This window comes from Aphelocoma coerulescens, chromosome 3, assembly GCF_041296385.1.
Source record: "Aphelocoma coerulescens isolate FSJ_1873_10779 chromosome 3, UR_Acoe_1.0, whole genome shotgun sequence".
Classification (NCBI taxonomy): domain Eukaryota; kingdom Metazoa; phylum Chordata; class Aves; order Passeriformes; family Corvidae; genus Aphelocoma; species Aphelocoma coerulescens.
In genome coordinates, this window is record NC_091016.1 from 44120318 (window position 1) to 44141945 (window position 21628).

The 21628-nt window shown below is 38.3% G+C and overlaps 1 protein-coding gene across 3 annotated transcripts in view; it reads right to left on the minus strand.

The window, feature by feature from the left end:
* Positions 1-367: 367 nt before the first annotated feature.
* HEATR5B (HEAT repeat containing 5B) overlaps positions 368-21628 on the minus strand; it is a 57757-nt gene continuing 36496 nt past the window's right edge. For 2 of the 3 annotated variants that reach the window (XM_069010000.1, XM_069009999.1), the window contains exons 27-36: positions 20150-20329; positions 19193-19430; positions 18292-18552; positions 17215-17342; positions 16884-17028; positions 12183-12452; positions 9990-10214; positions 7885-8036; positions 4713-4926; positions 368-3120 (exon numbers count right to left, since the gene is read on the minus strand). In XM_069010000.1, coding sequence (XP_068866101.1) covers positions 2816-3120; positions 4713-4926; positions 7885-8036; positions 9990-10214; positions 12183-12452; positions 16884-17028; positions 17215-17342; positions 18292-18552; positions 19193-19430; positions 20150-20329 — 2118 coding nt within the window. In that variant the 3' untranslated portion in view covers positions 368-2815. The remainder of the gene's footprint in view (positions 3121-4712; positions 4927-7884; positions 8037-9989; positions 10215-12182; positions 12453-16883; positions 17029-17214; positions 17343-18291; positions 18553-19192; positions 19431-20149; positions 20330-21628) is intronic. The other variant, XM_069010001.1, reaches the window with a different exon arrangement.

The window sequence follows — 21628 nt, forward strand, 5'->3', positions numbered from 1 at the left end:
TTCTCAAGCAGCGTTTCCTGTTTCCCTGTGGCTGTTCCGAAACCATAGTCGCCTACTTCGTAACCTTGCCCGCGGAGTTTGAGCTGTGGCTGCTGAACGATCTCTCTGGGAAAGACCACTAAGGAAGCTTACAGAGAGCAGCGAGGAAACAGGAGCCAAAACACGGGACAGGGAGCGTGATCTGAGGGACCTCGGCAAGGAATCAGTGTAGAACAAGGCTCACCCAAGAAAGGAAGGAAACAGCAGAGAGAAAGATGAAAAATGCGAAGGGGAAGCGGAGCAAACAGTTTCATTAAAAGCACATTTAAAACGCCAGTGACAAAGAAAAAGATGAAAAAGACAGTGACAACAATAAGCACTACGGCAATTTCAAGTTACTTCAGTTTTTTTAATCAAATGGAATTTGATGCCAAAATATTGTGCAAAACCACATGATTATACCTTTAGTATCAGGAGCAAGCACAGAAGCAAACGAGGACTAAACTGGGGAAGGATGTATACAAACGAGAGTTGTGCATGTTGTAGACAGCCACACAATATACAAAGAAAAACCTCTCCCTTCTCTATCCCTCTACATCTATCTAGTGCCATTTTCTCTTCTGCTAACTTTCTTCTATTGCTCTACTGAATTTTTAGTTATGCTTGATTGCTACACTTCCCTCCCCCCTTCTGAGTTTTCAGACATCTTGTCAACTAGAGTCTAACCAAAACTTAAAAGTGCTGAGATAAAACTTAAGGTAAACAAAACATAATTATAGACAAAATCTTTCCAAGAAGTCATTCAGTCCGAGACTACCTGATGGAGGGGTGGGAATCTAAAACAGGTTATAAACTTGTTTTCTGTTTTACTTGCAAAATGTTTGTGTTGAATTTTGAAGTGGAAGAGTTCCCTTAACACTTTCAAATGTTAAATTGGTTCAGAACTTCTTCTAAGCAATACAGATTTGTAATGCTGGAAAGACTTATTAGAAAGGGATATATTTCAATCAATTTAATTCCCACTACCCCTACTAAGATGAAAAAACTAGTGAAGTTACTTTCCTTCTCATGTACAGCACACTGTTTTTACTTCTGCATATACCTCTACTCCTGTAGAACAATGGAACAAGACTTAATTAACATCTTTATGGAAAAAAAATTGAGATTAGAGTATGCACCACTTGCTGTGTCCTCACTTTAGTACTAAAACATTCACTGTGAAATAAAAGCATTTCTGAGTTTATGTTAAATATTTTGCACACAGCAACTACCATAGGGTGAAAGAGCATTGTCTTGACCATTTTGCATAGGTACTTAAAGGGATATTAGATAAGGTCTTACAGGAAAATAGAAAGCCTAGAGGCAAGTATCTATGCAAAAATAGTGATCTACAAATATTTTAAGCAGATATTAGTCATATTCAATTCTATTTACTATCCCTTTGTTATATTTGAAGTTGAAGCATCTGAAATACGCAGTTTTTACAGAGTATATAGAGAAAAATCAGAGATGAAACTCAGCAGGCCTAGTCAAGATCTCTGGTTATGTGACTTCTCTCTATAAAGCAAAATGTATAGAAAGATCCCTATAAAAGCCCATAAATTCAACAGCTATGTCAAAAAATTCATGTAAGTCAGTCTTGTATACACAAGAAAATACATGGTTCCACACTTCTGCCAATAAGGAAGGGTGAGGCCTGGCAGCAGACAGACACTGGGAGTCCCTGGCTGTGCGCTGCAGGGTTAGCACAGCACTTGAGCTCTAAGCTCCAAAATCTGCACATCAGACACTCAGATGGGAGGGGAGCAAAATGCTTTTGAAAAAAGCCTAGTAGGGGAAGGAAAAACTGGAGGAGCCTGGCTCTCACTTGTGTTCTGCCCCCTGAGTCAGTACAGTGCAAAGTGCTCCAGTACCTCTGCTTGTAAACTTGATCAAGGACTACAGGTATGATGTATCCAGAGACTAAAATCTAGCAGGAAGGTTAAATACCTATGAGTCTGGACAAAGGGCAGAGCATTGACTCATCACATATTCAACCAGCTGCTGGCTGAACAGGAAGACTGCAAACACAGAGCACCTTACAAGGGCCAAAATCTACACCTACAGAAATGCAGATAGCAGGCAGCTCTCTTTATAAACTCAGTTTCCAGTGCATTCTTTCAAATTTATCTTAGAAGAGATAGGGGATTAGATTCTTTGCATCCTTTATTCATTTTCAAGCATGGAAACGGATTTGAAAGAGATATACACCACATAAATAAGGACAATTCATTAAGACAGCATGCTTGATCATTAACCTTAAGAAAGGCTGAAAATTTCCTATTCTTTTGTTATGGGGTTTTGTTTTTTTTTTCATGCAAGCTGAAATGGTCTACAAAGTCTGACAATCCCCTTCCCTACTTTTTTTTTAAAAGGAAAAAATTCATACTTCTACACTTGAAATTCCCCATGGTACAGGGTAAGTACTTCATAACATTTTTTCCTCTTCTCTCCATCCCCACTGTGTTAGCGTGTTGGCACAATGGCAGGATAACAATCACCAGATTTCAAAAACCACTGGAGGGTTTGGGATAGCTTTTAAAAATAAATAAAACTATTTGGATACAGAATAATTTTTTGCTGGATAATTTATAACAGAAATTCATAAATATGATCACAATTTCCTAAAAATCTATACAAATACAACACCACTTCCCTTGTAATGCATGGATTTCAAGTAATTACACAAAGCTCCATTAGACAGCCTTTCACATACAAATTACACAAAATTAGACATGTATGCAGGGATAATGTAATGCTTCTGACTACTTAATGGTCCAAAAATAATAAAAGTAATTCAAAAAAAGCTAGTTTTCAGTTTAATTGTTGGGGTGGAATGTACTGTGGGTGGTGGTTGCCTAGCAGCTGCTTTTGCTTTGCTGGCCTGACTTGCTCGGACTGCAGTTTCTAGACGTGTTTTCAATTCAGGAGCAGCTCCCATTACTGTCTTGAAAGCATGGGGGTAAAGTGGACCAATGTGCATTAGATTCTGAAGTGCAAATTCATGAAGATCCTTAGATGCTGTAGATGCAGAAGCAAAGGCATTTTCATTCAGTAAATAGGAGATCAGAGTGGGAACGAGAAGGGCAAGCAACTGCACTCCTAAAAATGAAAGAAAAAAATGTAATTACCATATCAGAGAATGAAACAAAATAAAATTTATCACTTACTAGACTTATATGGGTAATGCTGTTTTCAGAACTGACATTAGAAACTGTAATCAAAAATTATCAAATTAAAACAACTGAAATGTAGATGGCTTCCTGTGCTTTGATCACTCAAATCTTTCTTACCAGGACTGGGTTTCAGATTTCTATAATTTTTCATTACAGCTATGTTGATCCTGACGCTTATTTTGAGATGCTTTTGCACCATCTGATTGCAGATCATTGATGAAAGATTGTAAGATGTAGAGTGCCTATCATATTAAAGGATTTCAAAACACTTTTCAGGCAGACAGAAATGTTACTCAATTGAATCTGAGTATCAGCCTCCCCAGCGAGCATAAGTGAACTGATACTAGTATGCAAGTGTTCACAAAAGTCAGGGATAGTTACCTGCTGTTATTTATATTGGTCTGGGAGACCCAAAAACTAGCATGGCAGCTATACTTCAACTAGCATGATCTAATAAGGCCACAGCCCAAAATGGCAAAGGGATCAAAAGGGTTGACCTTGAGAACAAAAAAAGCAGCTGAACTTAAGCAACAAGGCAAATTTTTGTATCTAGAAAGGATACAAGTACAGCTTCGAAATGTGTAACCAGTTAATTGTACGTTTTAAGCTCAAAGAACTTAAAAATTCATGGTAACTCATTTACCTAAACTTTTTAGATTACCAGAGTATTAATTATTTTCCCTTAAAGGTTTTGACTAATTCATACTCATGGGGTGATTGTCTCCAGCCAGCAAAGAATCAGATGTTCTGTTTCCTCATTCGTTTCAGTTACTCTCTCACTTTCATTTCACATGTTTCAAACAACTGTGCCAGAAGCAGAGTGAGGGTCAAGAAATTTAGTATCTTATCAACAAAGAGAAACTCCAACAAGGAGTATGTTGGGGGAAAAAAAACCCCACAAAAACCAACCAAGAAAACCTCAAAAAAACTCTACACAAAACCAATAGTAGTATTTTTACAACGAACTTCTTCAGCATTTGAAGTCAAATGTCTGCACAGTAGGTCTTCAGAATGCACATTGTTTCGGTGGGAGAATAACTAACTTTAAGATAAACTACAAGTAATGTGTTCTATCTAGTGAATCTTGCTTCATCTACAGTCAAGATACTCTTGACAAGAGTATCTTCTCAATTTCTTGGGCTCTTTAGGTAAAACTTGTTGAGCTGGTAGATGCAACCTGATAAAAGTCTACTAAAATAATAAAAGTTAACAATGAGAAAAAGTAAATTTAAACAGCGTGAATTACAAATTTCCAAATACAAAAAAATATCCCTCATTAGTGCAGTTCATGTTTACATATTTTTCCTGCCATCACCACAAATGCAAAGGCTGCAGTGTATCATGCTGTGTATGCTATGCAAGTTCATGTATACAAAAGTTCTAGCACTGGAATTACAAAAGCGTGTTCCACACACAGTCCATTTGTGACGATGCCATCAAGTTCCTACCTGCAAGATTTCTAATGTTCAATATTCTATTTTAGCATTACTCATTTCTCTAGAAAACCTAAATACTTACTATTCTGCTCCTCACCAAGGGCAACCAATGTTTCAAGGACTTTAATTCCTTCCTGGACTGCTAAAAGTTCCAGATTGTTGTTCGGGCGGCTCCTTTCCACAGCTTTCAACTTCTCAACCATGATAGGGGCCAAGGAATGAATATATGGAGTTGACAGGGCACGATTGGTGTGTTGGAACACAGAAAGCAGAAGCTGGTAACACTTGGCTTGAACCTAATCAAATCAAGATAAATACATTGCCCTCAAGGTTATTTGTTAACTCAGGGAATTCTCAGAAACTCGGTTATCTCTGATTTAAAATAAAAAAAAAAAAAGACTACAAAATGGGAAAGAAACATACTAAGTAAGAGGGAAGTAGCAACACAGCCCATCTAGTAAAACAGTATCAGCCCAGCATTCAATAAAAGGATGGCAAATTAGAAAGAACATGCCAGTACTAAGTAGGAGTAACAATAAAAACTTAGAGAAAATAAAGGCATAGTTAATGTCATACAAGTCAGTCACACCAGTTCACAGTGAACTACATCTTTCAAGTCTCAGAACTACCACCTCTAATAGAGTAGATTAATCTTCAAAATCATGATATGCTATTCCAATCCCAGAAGGGCAACACAGCCCATAAAAATGACTTGGAACAAAGTGATCTTACTGCTCTAACACAAGCCAGGGCTGTAGCCAAAAGTGTCAGGCCTGTCCCCCCCTCCTTCTCATTCTCCATCTAGTGCTGGTAGTAGCACAGGAGTAAATGTGTAGCCATACTGTGAGCTGATCACAGAATGCTCTCCTTGTCTTCCTTCTATTTTGTTTTTTACCCTCCTCCCTCTCTGTGGAAAGCAGAGATTATTAAAGCCAAGATTTGGGAAAATGACTCACTGATGATCTTGTTCAGATGAATTTATGAATGCATTTTTTTGGGGCATATGAAGATCTTCCTCCAAAAATCTCACACAAATAACCCAGACTTTTTGAAAAGGTGAAGCCTCACAACAACTATGATGATAGAACATTGTACATGTTTTCTAACTGCACTCAAGTCCAAACAGGATGAGTTATTGAGCACATGCTGAACAGAAATGTTCTAGAGGAAGTACTACTGAACAAAACGATCTGTGTGGAGATCCAGGGATTACTGGAAACATAGATACATAAATAAAAATATGAAATAAAAATCGCAGATCATAAAAACTACTGGTAAGAAAATACAATACAAGTTATGCAGCTCATGTTACTGTTAATTCAATGGGATACAGCTGCAGGTTTTCTATACAATTCAATTTTTAAGGTCTGAAGTAGTAACACTTCTCATACCATTTGTATGCTTTATACCTCCACAGAAGAACATTTTTCCTTAATGCCTTACTCACCATCATCTTCAACCTTTTCAACAAATTTTATCTCTCTCTCTCCATACCATTACAAATAATTCTCTTCCTTTTCTGCCTTTTTTTAAACTTAATTCCTTATTAGCTGTTAAAGATTATTAGATTAGTCTTTGAAATAAGGAGTAAAAGTCTCTTTTCTTAAATGAAGACATATTTCAATAGAGTTTTATTACTGCATCTGACAGCAGAATTTCATCCAAGCTTTTTTCCTTTGATCTGTGTAATATAAAACTTTGGACTATTGTGCATTCACGGAAGTCTACAAAAACTTCTGTCAGGTAAAATCAGGGCTTCTTCAAAGCAAAAGGGGCACACTCTCATGTAAAACTTGCCCAATAGCATTGAAACACTTGGGTCTCTCAACTGAGTTATCTTGTTGGAACAAAAGGGAATTGAGCTCACCAGACTTCTGATTATTACTATATATGATATTTAACCTTTTCATGTGGTAATAGTTTCAAAAATGCTCCTGTATTTCTTTTAAGGCATCAGTAGTTCTTTGGAAGAGTCTTCTCCTTAATCAGTTCAATGCACTTAGATCACTATCATGCTTTTATTACAAACAGGTGTCTCGTTACTGGCTGCCACAATGAGTATTTTACATTTAAAAAGCTAGAATGAAAACACAACAAGTATTACAGAGTATATGCTCTGCACATCAGTGAGAAGAGAGTGGACACCATCTGGCTGCTGTCCAAGCTTGCTCTGTGCATTACAAAAATAGTGGTAAGTTCCAGCTGACGGGCAGCTTTCCAGCAGGGTAGTGGGCGACAATGTACTTCTCTCTCCCTGCTCATGTGTTTAAATAGAGCTGAGAGAGAGTATGACATTAAAATTTCACTTAATACAACTGACATTTCCATTCACACAATATAATTCTAAGTAGCTTTCCATCCAGAGTCAGGCTTCAGAATCAACTGAATTTTATGTTCATGCTGGAAAACACCTGCCCAGCTACAGAGAATTATCAGTCTAAACAGGATTTTAAATGCCCCACTGTGACCCGAAACACATCCGCATTTTTTGCGTGTTTTTCTTCTCAGGAATCTCTGCTGTGTTTGCTTGTGGAAACATTATAGATTTCTCTCCTTAGCTCCCACCTGCAGATTTGTATACCCATTCAAACTGATACAAGTATGGCTGGAAAAGTTAAGCTTAACAGTGCATTAGCCTGCCTGAACCAAGTCAGTCTCAAACTTTTTAACTTTCCTCTTTATGAGAAAATAATTCAGAAGGTATTTCACAAAGACAAGCCAAAGGGCAGAAGTGAAATCATGAGACAAATGAATTAGATCTGTAGGTGTTCTGATGGTGACCACAAAATTATATTTTTGCTCACAAACTGAGTTTTGTATGAACGTGTAAAATAAGCATAGGTTTTGCACAAATGTAAAATTGATCAGAAATGTGGGCTGTAATTTTATCTACAGAAAAAATGGTTTAGTTTGTATTATAAAAGATCAATGCCAATGTAGAAATGTCTCCACTCTATGGTAACCGACCTTTTCATCTAATAAAACTTCATATACCAAAGACTGGTTTTGCCTTTTAAAAAGCTGAAGTCAAGAACCTGGCATAAGGCCATGAACACACTTTATCTAGAAGCAATTAGTTTGGGTTATTTTGCTCATGAGTTTCAATAATGCACTGTTGAAAATTCTAGTTGTTTTGACAGCAGTATCTATCCCTGAAGTAAAGGCATCACAAATCATTCAGGAAATGTGTTAAATATATCACAATTAGGTTTTGCCAGCCATATATCATCCACATTCCTATAACATGATCTTACCCAAGGATCAGAAGAATTCAATGCACTTCTAAATCTGTTCATACATCCATTTTGTAAAGACTGCACTCCAATTATTTCAGTGCTTGCTGACCAGAGGAAGAGAGTAATAGCTGTAAGTATGCTTACTTCATCAAGAATAGGTTTAGAGGCTTCTGAAAAACAAAACCAAATATGCTGCTAGCTTATTCCAAAAAGGCTTTAGTATTTATTTAGTAAAAGTCAGTGAAGACAGATAAACTTACAAAGAGGAAATACATACACTTCATATTATTTGCAACTGCACATGCATTTACTTATTACAGTATCATTATTGACTGTGACTGACAAAAATCTGAGCAACTCTATTCTAAGAGTTGTTTTAATACAGTAAGTCAATCTTTCTGAAACTTAAGTATCAAGGCAAACATCATCATCCACACTTTCTCAGACCAAGTCATATTTTTGTTTTCAATGTGTAAACAAGAGGGAAAAAGTATTTTTAGATCCTTTCCCTGTTAAAGATCTACTTCACTTTTTAAAAATATTATCTTCAGCTGATACAGCAGAGTAAGAAATAGATGTCCCGCATGGCAACAACTTTTACTTTACATGAGGTTTCACAGAACAACTAGTTGATCTGACAGTCAGCTGTCACCACTAGGAACAGTCTTACTTTAACCTTTCCTGCTTTTCAAATAGCCTGTATTTGCCCTTGTCATATTTTTTTCCTTGTATAAGCTCTGTATTCACAGATCTCATTCAATAATTCACAATTGTTGGAACAAAAATATGTATATTTATATATAAACTATTATAATATATATAAAAAGCACTGTTCTGCTGGTCTGGTTGGCCACATTGGTTCTGCTCTCCCCTGAGAGGCACAGAGAAACAGCATATATAAAGTCAGCAAAAAAGAAAAACAACATGACTGCCCTTCACAAATGTCAGCTAGTCACTCAATTGGCTTAGCCATAATGTGAAACCTCACTTCAAAAAACTACTGCAAGCATTTAAAGTGACAATTTTTCTTACATTATTTAAATTATTTTATATTTACATTGTTTAAATTTTATTGAATGATGAGGTTTGAAATTGAATGCAGTGGACCTTGCTTAGATTTTTGTGTGTGTGACTATCACACTTCACAGAAGATTGGAAAGGAAAACATACACTCTTGCAAGGAACCAAGAAAAATTTCTGAAGTCTCCAAAAAAGCCTACAGCCAGTGATGTTTCCGGAAAGAGGGCCTGAGAAATCTCTACAGTAACTAAAGGCTGGAAAACGAGAGCTGATGTGACAAATCAAATTAGAAGTTCAGCTTGGTTAACACAACCTAGTGATCCTCCCCCTTCGGACATTTCAGAATCATTTGCAATTACCTACTCATTCCCCATCTCTCACATGAGTAACTCCATTCAAGCCTCCCTTCACTCTCCACAAATGGCTCCTTGGCAATGTAATGGGATGTTTTTCTCACTGACTACCACTATGCAAATAGCAGATCTTTGTGTCTCTCTTTTGCTAACTATGCAGCTGAGACTGTACATCTTTTTCACTTTTTGAAGGGCAAGGCAAAGCACGTATGTGAACTGTAAGGTGGTCTGCAGTTCTCTGAAGAGACACAGTAACCATTGTGCTGATGAGTAACAGGGATTTTTTTGACCAGGGAGAGGATTTCTTTCTCACCCCAGAAAGCTTTTAACAGTATTGTGAGTATCCTACTCCAGTATGAACCTTGCCACAGTTACCTGTGGCTGTCTTCCCATTCATTCACTTTAACACTGACTGTCACTAAGACTAAATGACTTGTGCCAGAGGAAAACCTGAGAGGCAGTGGCTGCCAGATGCATAGCAAAAGGGAAAACTTCTAACTGGAGGTTATGATCAACACTGTCAAGAAAACAGACCAAACAAGGACAAAACTTGGTGGCAACTCCTGAGATGTAACTACTTTGTAATAGTCAATGTTGTGCTTTTCTTCAATAAAATCTACTAAGCAACTGAGGAGTTTTGCTCACTCAGGTCTTATATTAAGTTATAGGCAGATACCATACCTACATTTTCATTACAGCAAAATCCATTTTTCTTGAATTTTAACTCTCCTGCACTTGGAAACCACTTACCAGGCTGAGAGTCTTCCAAGATAGATGCCAGAGTGCTACGGATAAGACCTGTCCATTGTTTCTGAGTTTCATCAGTCTTGACTGTTGGAAGAGTAACAATAGTTTTTATCCCTTGAAGAGCTGCAGTGACTGGAGGTGGGACCTGATTATCTGCTGACTTTACTGCTGTTTCTTTCAATACTCTTGTTATCAGAAATAGGATAGTGGGTAAGATTGTCATACATCCTAAAAAAAGAAAAAAAAGATAAAACAGAATTTCTAAAGTGTGGTAGATAACCTCTCTGTCTTTCCCAATATGGATGCATATGGTTGGAGACAAAGGAGATGAGATAAACTGCAATTCAGGTAACAAGTGATATGTGTCCCTCAACATTTTATCACCAAATTCATTCATCAGTACTACTGAAGTGTATCATAACCCAAGTCGTACAAGCCAACAATTGAAATGCTGCTGTCACATTCAGGAATGATGATCTAGCTATTAAAGCTTTGTCCTACATGGCATGTGATATATGGTATGTCATCCAGGTTGCTAAGTATCTTAAAACAGGATCTACATATCACTAGGGACCTATAAACACCAAAAAAAGGAGGTCTGGAAACAAGTATCCAAACTAAGTTATTGCATGTTCCAAGTAAGGTGGTGTGTGGTACAAGCCCCAGAAGCAAAGTAAGGAAGCTGTTTGGGTGTCTCAAATCCTGGACAAAGGCTGTCAGAGTTTCAATATCACATGTAGACTTTAGTCAGTCACGTCTCTTTCCATATCTGAAGAGATATCTGCTTCATTTTCCCACATCTGTGGAAATACAAATCCTGCCATTTTCCTACTTCTGGGAATGCTGTGAGGATAAATACATTAATTAGAACAATTATGACAGGAAGGGGCTGCTGGAGGTCATCTAGTTCAACCTCCTTTTTCAAAGCAGCCATTCTTCAAGACCAGATTGCCCAGGATCTTGTCCCATGGAGACTGCAAGATGCTTGTATTTTAAAGAAAGAGAAAGATATTTAAAAAATCACGGGAAGTGATGAATTCTTTTTGTTCAGTTTCCCTTACATCCAAAGGCTCAACACACGTTTGTGTATGTGCTATCCCTGCCTCCCTACAGCTATGAGCTGGCTATATCTTCTGAATGAGGGGAAAAAAACAAATCCCTATCAGACTAATCTCTATAAACTTACAGTAGTTTCTGAGCTACTTTCAGTGGCCACTTGCCAAATACTGGGAGTAACACCGTCACTCAAGACTACACAGAAGTAATACTGTTCCTCTTTTGCCCACCCTCTTTCCCATCACCCTCTTAAAAAAAAAAATAAAAATCAGGAATCAAATAAAAACAGGGAAACAGGGCATGACTCCAACTCAAAATCTATTGTTCCTTAAAGAACTGCAAGACACAAATTCACAAATTTCTGATGGAAGACAGGCCATATTGTCTTTTGAGCATAACTTTGTCGAAATATCTTACAGTGCACATCATTAGGGGACCAACTTCTAAAACATCTTATCTATAGAGTGGATGAAACTTCCCAAAGACTCTTGAGACAACACTTCAGTGATTTGCTCCTCAAAAAGCAAGTCAGAGCACAGCCTCCCATGTAATTGTGTCCTTTACCCCTGAACTTCACTCAGTGCAATTATCCCAGCTTACACACATCCTTTGTGACAGTCTTCCTGGGCAGAAGAAAGCTCCATTTAGTTTATAATCACATTTGGAACGACTGACAGCCAACGGCTGCAAACTCAAGTGTACCACAGATGAATTGTGCTGTTTTTCCCTCAGTAGGATTATCTTTTCATACAGCTGCTGTTTTTCATGAACTTTTCAGGAATTTAATTATCTCCAAAATGTCTGTGTTCTTTTACAATATGATTAAAATTGCCCAAAAGGTTTCAAAAGCATGAAAAAAGGGAAAAAAACCCCAACAATAAAATCAGATTGTGTCTTGGGGTACAAAGCTAATTTCCTCAGCAAATTTGCAGCACACATGCAGATTTAAAATCAAATTTCCTTTACATTGCTCACTGGAAAAGCCTGAATTCTTATTTAGCTAACCACCTAAATATACTTATCAACAGATGGCCCTTAAAGCATCCATAGCAATATATTTACAGTTTGTTTTCAGCATCATATCCACACTGTGCTGCCGCTAGAATTATCACTCACACATATTTTGTTACGATGCCTTACCTGCTGGAGAACACAGGGAAGGCAGGTCAGACAGAATATTAACGCTGGCAGCCACGAGACGAGCACTCTCCTCAGAGAGGTGGGATTTGGCAGCAACGTGACTTGGAGAATCCGACACTTTTGAACTCAGATGGGGCATGTGTCGTACTAGAATAAACATGAGCAATTCCATGGCTGCAAAGACTAGAGATTTCCCGGGCACAAGACCACCACTCTCACCTCCCTCTCCTAAAGCAAGAGGGTTTTCTTTTTCCTCATTATCATCTTCATCTGAAAAAGGAAAGAAATGGCTGAGGAGACAGTTAAAATCTCATACCAAAGACTACATGACACACTCTTCCCAAAAAAGTTAAAAATCAAGAAGAAAAGGTTGCTTTACAGTAAGATAGGTCAAACATGGCTCATGTCAGATTAAATGTTTTAGTTAGAATGACATAAAGGGGTTTACAATGCCTTAGAAGTATTGTGATTGCAACAATACTTACTAAAAATCCATCCAGAACTAGAAAAAAAGTACTCTTGCACAAAATAAAACTACAGTTAATGATTTTGCTTCTTTTAAAACTGATTATAAAATTAACAGCAGTGAATGCCAAATAAACAGGCAGGACATTTTTTTAAAAATTTCATAGCTATTAATTAAATGTTCCACCCTGACAAAATCTTATTCTAGCCTAAACTGATTATGAAATAAGAGAACAGAAAAGCACTGTAGGATTCTATGAGTAAGTTCATGATTTGAGTGTATTCAGTTCAAAAAGTCTCTCTTTTGATGGCAGCTTGGCCAGCTGCAGTCTTTCCTTCTCCCACTAAACAGCAACAGAGATTCAGTAAGTCAAAGCTGGCCTGAACTACCCCTATAGAGCTCCTATGAATTTAAATGATTGCTACTGTTATCACATTCATCAATCTGAAAAATGCAGCTTACTGGGCTGACAGTAAACAATTCCATTAATTCATATGAAGAAACAGAGCCTGCATTTTCTGTTGTGCTGGTTCATCAAGTTCCAGCAAAATCTTCTCCCTGTTTTTATGTGGAAAACAGGCAAAAGCTATCAGTTGGGACTTTTTTTATCAACAGTACATCATGCCAGATTAAGACAGTAATTTTCCTTAGTGAGAGAATATTCCTTGGGTTCTACTTCACTTCTTTCAGGTAATAGAAATCTAGCAGACCCAACTTAACCAGGTATCAATGAACTATTTGCCAGGTTGCCACTTGGAAACTAATTCCCCTCGCAAAGACGGAAACAGTACATCTAATGTCAGATTTTTAAAGAAATGGTAAAGGGATAATCGAACATGGAGATTCTCTCTTAAAAGGAAGAGGTCACTAAAAGTACCTCAGTAAGTAGCTTTTAGACTGCTAGTCAAGTTTTGGGTATCTCCAAGCATGGAGATGCCACATCCCCGGGCACCTGTTCTACTGCTTCACCGTTCTCACAGTGACTAATTTTTTCCTTGTATCCCATCTGGATTTCCATTGCCTCAATTTGTGTCCATTGCCTCTTGTCCTGCCACCACTTGCCTTTTAGAAGACTCTGGATTGGCCTTGTCTTTAAATCTCCTTTAAGAAGGGGGATTGCTATTCTATCCCATATTAACCCTCTCTTCTGCAGACTAAACAAGTTCAGCTCTCTTAGCCTCTCCTCATGGGTCACACACTACACCTCCCTAAGCAGCTTATAGGACCTCCACTGAACTTCCTTCATGTTAGTCAACATCTGTCTTACTCAGAATGAGGAGGAAGGGCAAAGAAAACTAGACACTGCTCCAGATGCATCTTCATAACCATATCCTTAATCCACTGGTCATGCTCTTCTAACACAGACCAGCAACAGCGTCTTCAGCATTGCATAGGTTTCACACAAGAGATTCACATACACAACTCCTCATCTGGCAAATCTGCTATGCAGTCTGTTAGCCCACCAGCCTATACCAATGCACATTCCATTCCAAATGCAGAATTTTGCATTTGTCTTTACTGAACTTCAGCAGGTTCTCAGACCTGCAGTTTAGAATTCCTCTAAAAGGCAGCACTACCCTCCAGCACACCCACCATTTGCACAGTTTGGTATCACCCACAAATTTGCTGAGGGTACATTCTTTCCTATCTGTCCTATGTGCTTAACAGTAGCAGGCCCAATACTGATCTCTAAAAACATCAGTTGCAACCAGCTGCCAGTCAGACTTGAATCACTGAACTCCATTCAAGCACAGCAGTCCAACAAATTATTCTCCTACTTCTCAGTCCACATTACTCCAATTTGACAATGATATTGTAGAGTACTGGGTCAAAAGCCTTCAAAAGTCTAAGTAAACAGTATCTACCACCCCACCTCCAAAGCCAGTTATTTCATCACAGAGGGTGATGAGGCATTATCTACTTCATGTACTAAGAAGTGGTTTCCGAATAAATTTACTCCAAAACCTTTCAACAAGCACAGCAGGCTTACCTGCAAGTTCACTCAAACCCCACCTCACGTCTTACTCAAAGTTAGTCACAGCATCTCATTTTCTCCATTCATTGGAAAGCTTTCTTGAGCACCACAGCTTTTCAAAGATGACTGCAACAAACTTAGCATGTCATCAGCCAGCTCCCTCAGATGTGTCCCATCTGGTTCCAGGGTATGGCCAGCTTTTTTGTTAGCAGTTCCTAACTGGATGCTCATCTGCTGTAGCTAGCATTGCTCTCCCCTAAGCTTGCTCATTAGACACAGGAGAAGTAAGCAAACAAGATAATAGTGCCTTAGTTTTTCCTCTAGTGTGTTTTGTCATTAGATCACCCAATTCATTCAGCAGCAGGTCTAAATTTCTTCTGCTGACAACATATCTATAAATGGTGTTCCTGTCACACTGGACATTCATCATCAGTCTCAGCTCCAGCTAAATTGTGCCTTTCCTAGTTCCACTCCTCCATACCCAGGAAGTCTTCAGCAGTCTTCCTTGGCAGCTTGCCCCCATTTCCAACATCCACACACTTCCTTGTCACATCTGAGCTCAGTCAGAAATTCCTATTCATCCAAGTCAGCCTCCTGCCATGATCATTTTGAATGAGCTTTATTTTATCACCAAAGATGAACAATCCCTCTTTCCTTTGCCCTTCAGGAAAGCTTACTACAAGATCTCACCTACAAGCTCCCTGCACAAGCCAAAGTTTGCCAAGTAAGGCCAAAGCTTTTGCTCTGCTACTCATTTTCTGCCTTTCCCTTGAAATTATGACATCCACTACCATATAGCTGGTACAGCCACAACTACCATTAACCTTCATAACCATTTCTTCTCTATTAGTGCAGAGCAAATCCACTGAGCCCCACTCTTATTCAGACTGTCCAGCATTTGGACTGAAAAAATCTGTGCCTCGTACACCTCTGAGTGTTAGCCTCCTGCAGTGTGACCCTTCCACCATATGACTGGATGGTAAAAGCCTCTCATGAAGCTCCCACAGCTTGACTGGAATGCTTCTTTGGGTTGGTTTAATATGGCTTCATTTGCCTCCCCTTCTTGATTAGGCAGCCTGTGGCTCCTGACTGGTATGACCCTTCACTTCCTTTCATTGGTATCAGTTCTGATCTGTCAAAGTAGGACAGATGGCTCCTCTTCTCTTGACAGATCTCTGCAGCGTTCTCCAACTGGATATCTGGAGAGAGAGCCTTTTGTTGCTGGAAGTCACAGTATTGCAGCTGCCACCTTCATGCAAGTGTCATCCTCCAGGGCCATATTCCCACATAGCCTATGGCTGTGTCTCCTTTTGAGAAACATAGGACTTCAACTCCTGCACATGCAGGACCTCTGTGGAGAACATTTCATTTCTCCATTTACCTTTCCTAACACCATAGAGTCTGCTCACCTTCACAAGCATTTCCTTCATGTCTCACAGGTGAGACCAATGTCACTTCCAGCCCTGGCTGCACAGACAAGCCTCTGGAGCACAGGCACATCAGCACTTTCATCTGAATTTGAAACCTGGTCATTAGACCTCTGATGCACCAGAGGTGATTGTCCCTCAGTCAGCAGACCATGTTGTTGTATGTCACTACCATTGTTATGCTGACTCCAGCAGTCCTGTACAGTCTTGAGCAGCACTTCTGGGCAGCATGAGCATGCCCTTCCATGCCAACTGCCTTGCTCCTGTTGCACACCCTGTTCCCAGAGCTCCTGGTTGCTGACACGCCCTGAGTGCCCTGAATGTCAGTGAAGTAAGAGCCCAGGTGCAAGTCTGCTCCACATCCTGGCAAGATCTCCTGGGCAGGCAACTTTTCATACTGGTTCCAGGACCAGTTCACTCACCTCATGAATGTCAGTTGTGCCAGGGACACACCACAATACCCTGGTACTAGTGGCTAAACCATCACACTTTAGAAAAAAGGTAAATGACGTACTAAGGAGGCAGTCAGTAGAGAAACATTAAGGAAACTGAGCAAGGTAATAACAAGGGGGGTGCTGCTTGCATCACTCATACTCCAGAAAAATGAATGAAAACCATGATGTGAAATGAGAATGATCAGAGGAAGAAAAAATATATCTTACAGGAGTTAAGAAATCAGCAGGTAATTATGAACACAATCAAAATTATCTGTGGAATACACAGCATTTTCCTCCTCAGTGTAACAATACTCTAATGCAACTGAGTTCCTTTCCCAGTATGAAAACCTGTTGCTAATTTACTCTGCAAAGCAAGTTGTGTTTTCAGAATCTTACTTAGTGTGTTCCTTTTTTCCTGCAAATAATCTTGAGCTGCTCTTACTATCTGCTGGACAACTCCCGTAACCAGTAGCTGGACTGAAGGAGGATCCCAGGTCAGGAGGAGTCGGTGAAGCACACTCAAGAGTTCAACACCAAGGAGCTGCAGTGAAACAAAATACATAGAAAAACATTAATTAGGACTAAGCAATTCCTAATTGTTATGTCACCTGCTTATGACGAATATATACTTTTCTCACACAAAAAATAATTACAGCTTTTGTAATCATCATAGATGAAAGATGAAGACATAGAAAAAGCTGATTGTTTCAACACGCTCATACACTACCTGATCCTCTGCAATATGGATCCTGGCACAAGGGGAATCCAATAAAGTATGAAGTGCTTGTAAGCAAGATGTAACATGCTCTACAGGCTCTTCAGGTCTCGGGGAGCACAGAAACTGTATACTAACACCTGAAAAGAGCAATAATTAAAAAGAATGTTCATATCAAAATAAAATCAAGTTTTCTTTTAAAATTTTTTATAAGTATAGCAGGTTCTTAACAACTTTAGAAAGCTAGATGTTTTTCTCAATTCTTCTTCCTTTTAATTAAAAGAGAGTCTATGCAGAAAAATTGTATTCACTTCCTCTTCTGCATCACTTCTTCCCCAAAATTTGGCAGGATAAATAATGCACAGCAACAACAAGCAATTTAAGATTACTGAACGGAAATCCGTATTTTGTTCTAAAGATCTATCTGTATGTCAGACATATGAATCATTCAGTTGTAAACCAAGTTTTATTTTCTTGAATTCCTTTAAATGTAAAGACAAATGAAATGAAGCTAAGCCTCAAAAATCATGCAATATTCATCTTATACATATGGCAGTTAATTCTGGATTTAAATATGTCTTATCTCAGACAACTGCTGGCATTCCTCAGAATAAGAGATTACATCCACCTCTTAAAGCTGTTAGGTAACAACAAAGGGAAACAGTCAATGCTACTCACAGATGAAAAACTGATGCAAAAGCTACTCCATGTGACTTGCCAAATATCAGTCGGTACTAAACAGTGTTTCTGTAGGGGTGTGTATTTGAATTAACCTCACAGCTTTTGCATCTTTGAAGCATAACATTTAGTATCATCTGCATTATACTACAGTGTAGAACAGTTCCCACTCATTTTATTCAATTACATAAATCACAATAATCACACTGACAAATATTCTGTCAAAGCTACAAAGAACACAGAAGGCAGAGAGATAAGAGAGAGGATGAGACACAGATTTTCAAAACTTTACCGTCCAGACATGCAATCAATTTTAAACTTCACAGATTTCAACCAAAGTATCTTTTCTCATTTTCATAGTGGTTCATGCTATAATGTGCTGCTACTAAATGCTAAACTTGTAACTCTTACCCAAAATTAGGTGCATTCGGTCTTTGTTGATCTCTGGCAAAGATTTAGTGGTAGGTGGAGTTCCAGGTGTCTGGTTTAACATAATGGATGTAGCACGTTTCTGAGAATTGGGCATTGCTGCAGCAGTCTCTTCTGTTGACTCTGACACATTAAATCCTGTACTGTTTAGCCAAAGTGCCACTGCATGCAGTATGGGAGCCCAGGAGTTTCGGTAATGCAGTCTAGCTGTATCAATAGTTTCTGGAGTGTAAAATGCTCCTCCTGTTAAATTAACAGAGCAAAGGTAAATTCTGAAATCCTCTGCAAGTGATAGATAAAAAGCACGTACTCTAAATTTATTAGTCTATTTATTCTGGGTGTGCTTGATTACAAACATATTCAGGTGTAATACTTGTTATGGCAGTACATTCCAATTCTCCTTGTGCAGTAGCAGTAATAATACCTCTCATGAACAAGTGCAGTGGCCTTGATAAAGCAGTAAGCAGAGAGCAAGAAAGGCAGGCACATTCATCAGGTCCTGCAGCATTTTTAGTATAGAGCATTCACTCTTAATTCAGCAAAATACTGTAAAATGGTATCTGCTCTAGTCTCAGGGGTTATGTTTTTCAAGCAGACAAGATCATTTGGATTTGATACCAAAGTATTAGAGGTGCAGAAGTGTTCTTAATTCTACAAAGATGTGGTTTTAATGATCTCAGTGATTCAAACAAAGAGTATATTCATTGCAAATTGAAGGAAAAAAGCTTCAAGTTCAAAAACACTGCTATTACACGCCCAGGCAGAAATTTATCATTTGCGTAAAAAAACATGCATGTGAAATAATTTATAGACTAATTCTGAATGTCCAGCTACAGGGTTTTTTTCTGTTTTGAAGAACACAAAAAGAAATTTCAGTGCATACCATCTGGTGGAAGCTGGGTAGCAAATTCAGCTGGTAAAGTTAAAAGAGCGTAATCTTTCAGTGCAGCCAACCAAAGACGGCTCAGTGCAGGCAGTTCAGGTTGTACAAGTGTTATCAAACTGTCTGGTGGCAACTCATCCACAGTACCAAAATCATCCTCATCCTCCTCTGTGCTCTTTAAAACACGCTTTGGTTTGGTTTCTGCTTCTTTCTTAATTTTCATGGCAACAACATACACCTAGAAGTAAAACATGTCAAAGTATGTGCTGTGAGATTCTAAAACGAAAGCAAAACAGCAGCCTTTCCCACAAATTCCACACAGATACAATTCACCAGAAAATTACTGAAAAAAACGGTTTTTAATACAACCACATTTTATTTACATCCTTTCTTTTATTTCTACCAGTATATATATATATATATATACTGGTAGAAATATATATATATTTTTATATATATAATGCTTAGGTTCATAAATGGGACTTTCCTAAAACAATTAGGCCACACACTTTCTTCCTAAAAATGTGCCCATTATAAACACTTGACACTGTTAACTAACTAGTTAGTTAAATAGTCAACTAACTGTAATATTTTCCCACAATATATTTTATGGTTGTTTGATTTTTAGGGTTTTTTGGAGCAAGGAGAGTTTGTTTTCTTGTTTGTGGGGTTTTTTTTTCAAGTTTAAGAGCATTAAGTTGGGAAGAAATTCAAAATCTGATAGGGTATGAGTGTGCATTTTTATACAGAAAAGTGTAGCGAAACAAAGAACAATCAAGGCTCACTGTAAATAATGGATCAACAGAATGGCAGAGAAAGTTATTGAGGTTAAAATACCCCAGGAGTAGAACTGCAACAGCTTAGGAGGAAGGTATGTACAGCCAGCATGAGGTGTGAGGCTGCTGTTACACTGTAAAGTGTTCTCAAACTTTTAAAGATTTAATGGTCAATGTTTACCTCAGCCCAGGCTTTCAGAACCGCAAGCTTTTCCATAGTAGTTGCACTCTCTCGGTAAAGCTGGCTAGAAGATCCTTTTCCTGCTTGCACTTTATCCAGGGAAGAGACAAGAAGGTTGTGAACTCGGCGAAGATCATTCAGGTCACTTACAACCCCACTTCCTATCCAAGCGCTACATACCTAGACAACAAAGTTTAGAATCATTCTAAACTAGCAAAAAAACCCAACAATGTTATACATGAAAAAAAAAAAAATTAAATCAGTTAGAAAACCAAACCCAAAACAACCACCAGGAAAAACTTAGGCACTCTTCCTGCTTAAGACAAATAAACCAGGTTTTCCTTTTTTTTCTTTCTACCCATGACAACAGAATTGCTCAGGTGGGTGGTTATAAAGGCTGTATTTGCAATGCATATTACAAGGGAACTCAACAGATATACGGAAAATATTTAAAATTTTTTTAATCCCCCATAAATAGGTTATAACAATTTTTTTATTCTGATCCCAAGTGTCTGGTCAATCATTCAGGTAATGAGTCACTGCATTCTCTGTGAAGAATATATTGGACAGCAACCAAAAAAAGCATATCTTTAAAACCCCTCACATCTCAAATCAATATATAAGGCTCCATACTAGTGGGATGCTTTCAAATTATTAATGTCAAGAAAACACTTAGAAATTATTTGAAAGATTGAGCTATGATTTGGAACCCAGAGTTTTACACCTAGAACAATCTATCCACAATGGTGGACAGACAGTTGGCTGTCTCTCAACTTCTCATTTGAATTAAATGGATCAAAACAGGTACTTAAAATAACAAACATCACACAGATTGTCTGCTCCTGACTAATGCTGTACATTGGCACTCATCCTCTGAAACACATTCATGCCCAGACATAATGCAGGCAATAGAAGAATTCTGGCGCAGCTGCTTTTCTACAAAGAGAAAAAGGGACAAATTCTTTCAGAAGAGCTGTTCTTATTCTGGAGATGATTCTACAAGGATGAGGATCAGAAGCAAAAAAAACTCATGAAACTCAAGCAGTTCAGGTTCTACAAACTCTTTTTTCAAGGCCTATCTCCAATTTATTTATTTTGGTTTTAGAGAACCAGTTCCATTTAATCCTTTGGGGAAGGAACTCTCTCATGATCTGGAATGATGGACATATTTAAAATAACATAAAAGCAAACACTAAAAAGCGTCCCAAACACGTACAGGACAAAGCTGTTGAAAACTTCCCAAAGAACTGTTATTCATTCACAGTAGGAATAAGACCAGCTTCAATTCTGCTGCTGAGCAAGTCAACAACTGTTTCCGTAATGACATAAAACTATAAAATCCAGCTCCTTCAGGGAAGCTCATCTCTGTCCATGTAACTTCTAGAGAGAGTTAAATATCCAAACCTAATCTCCCACCATTTCATCCTGTAAGTGCACACATCTACTTTAAAATTGGTTGAATAGAGAAGATTTTGACAG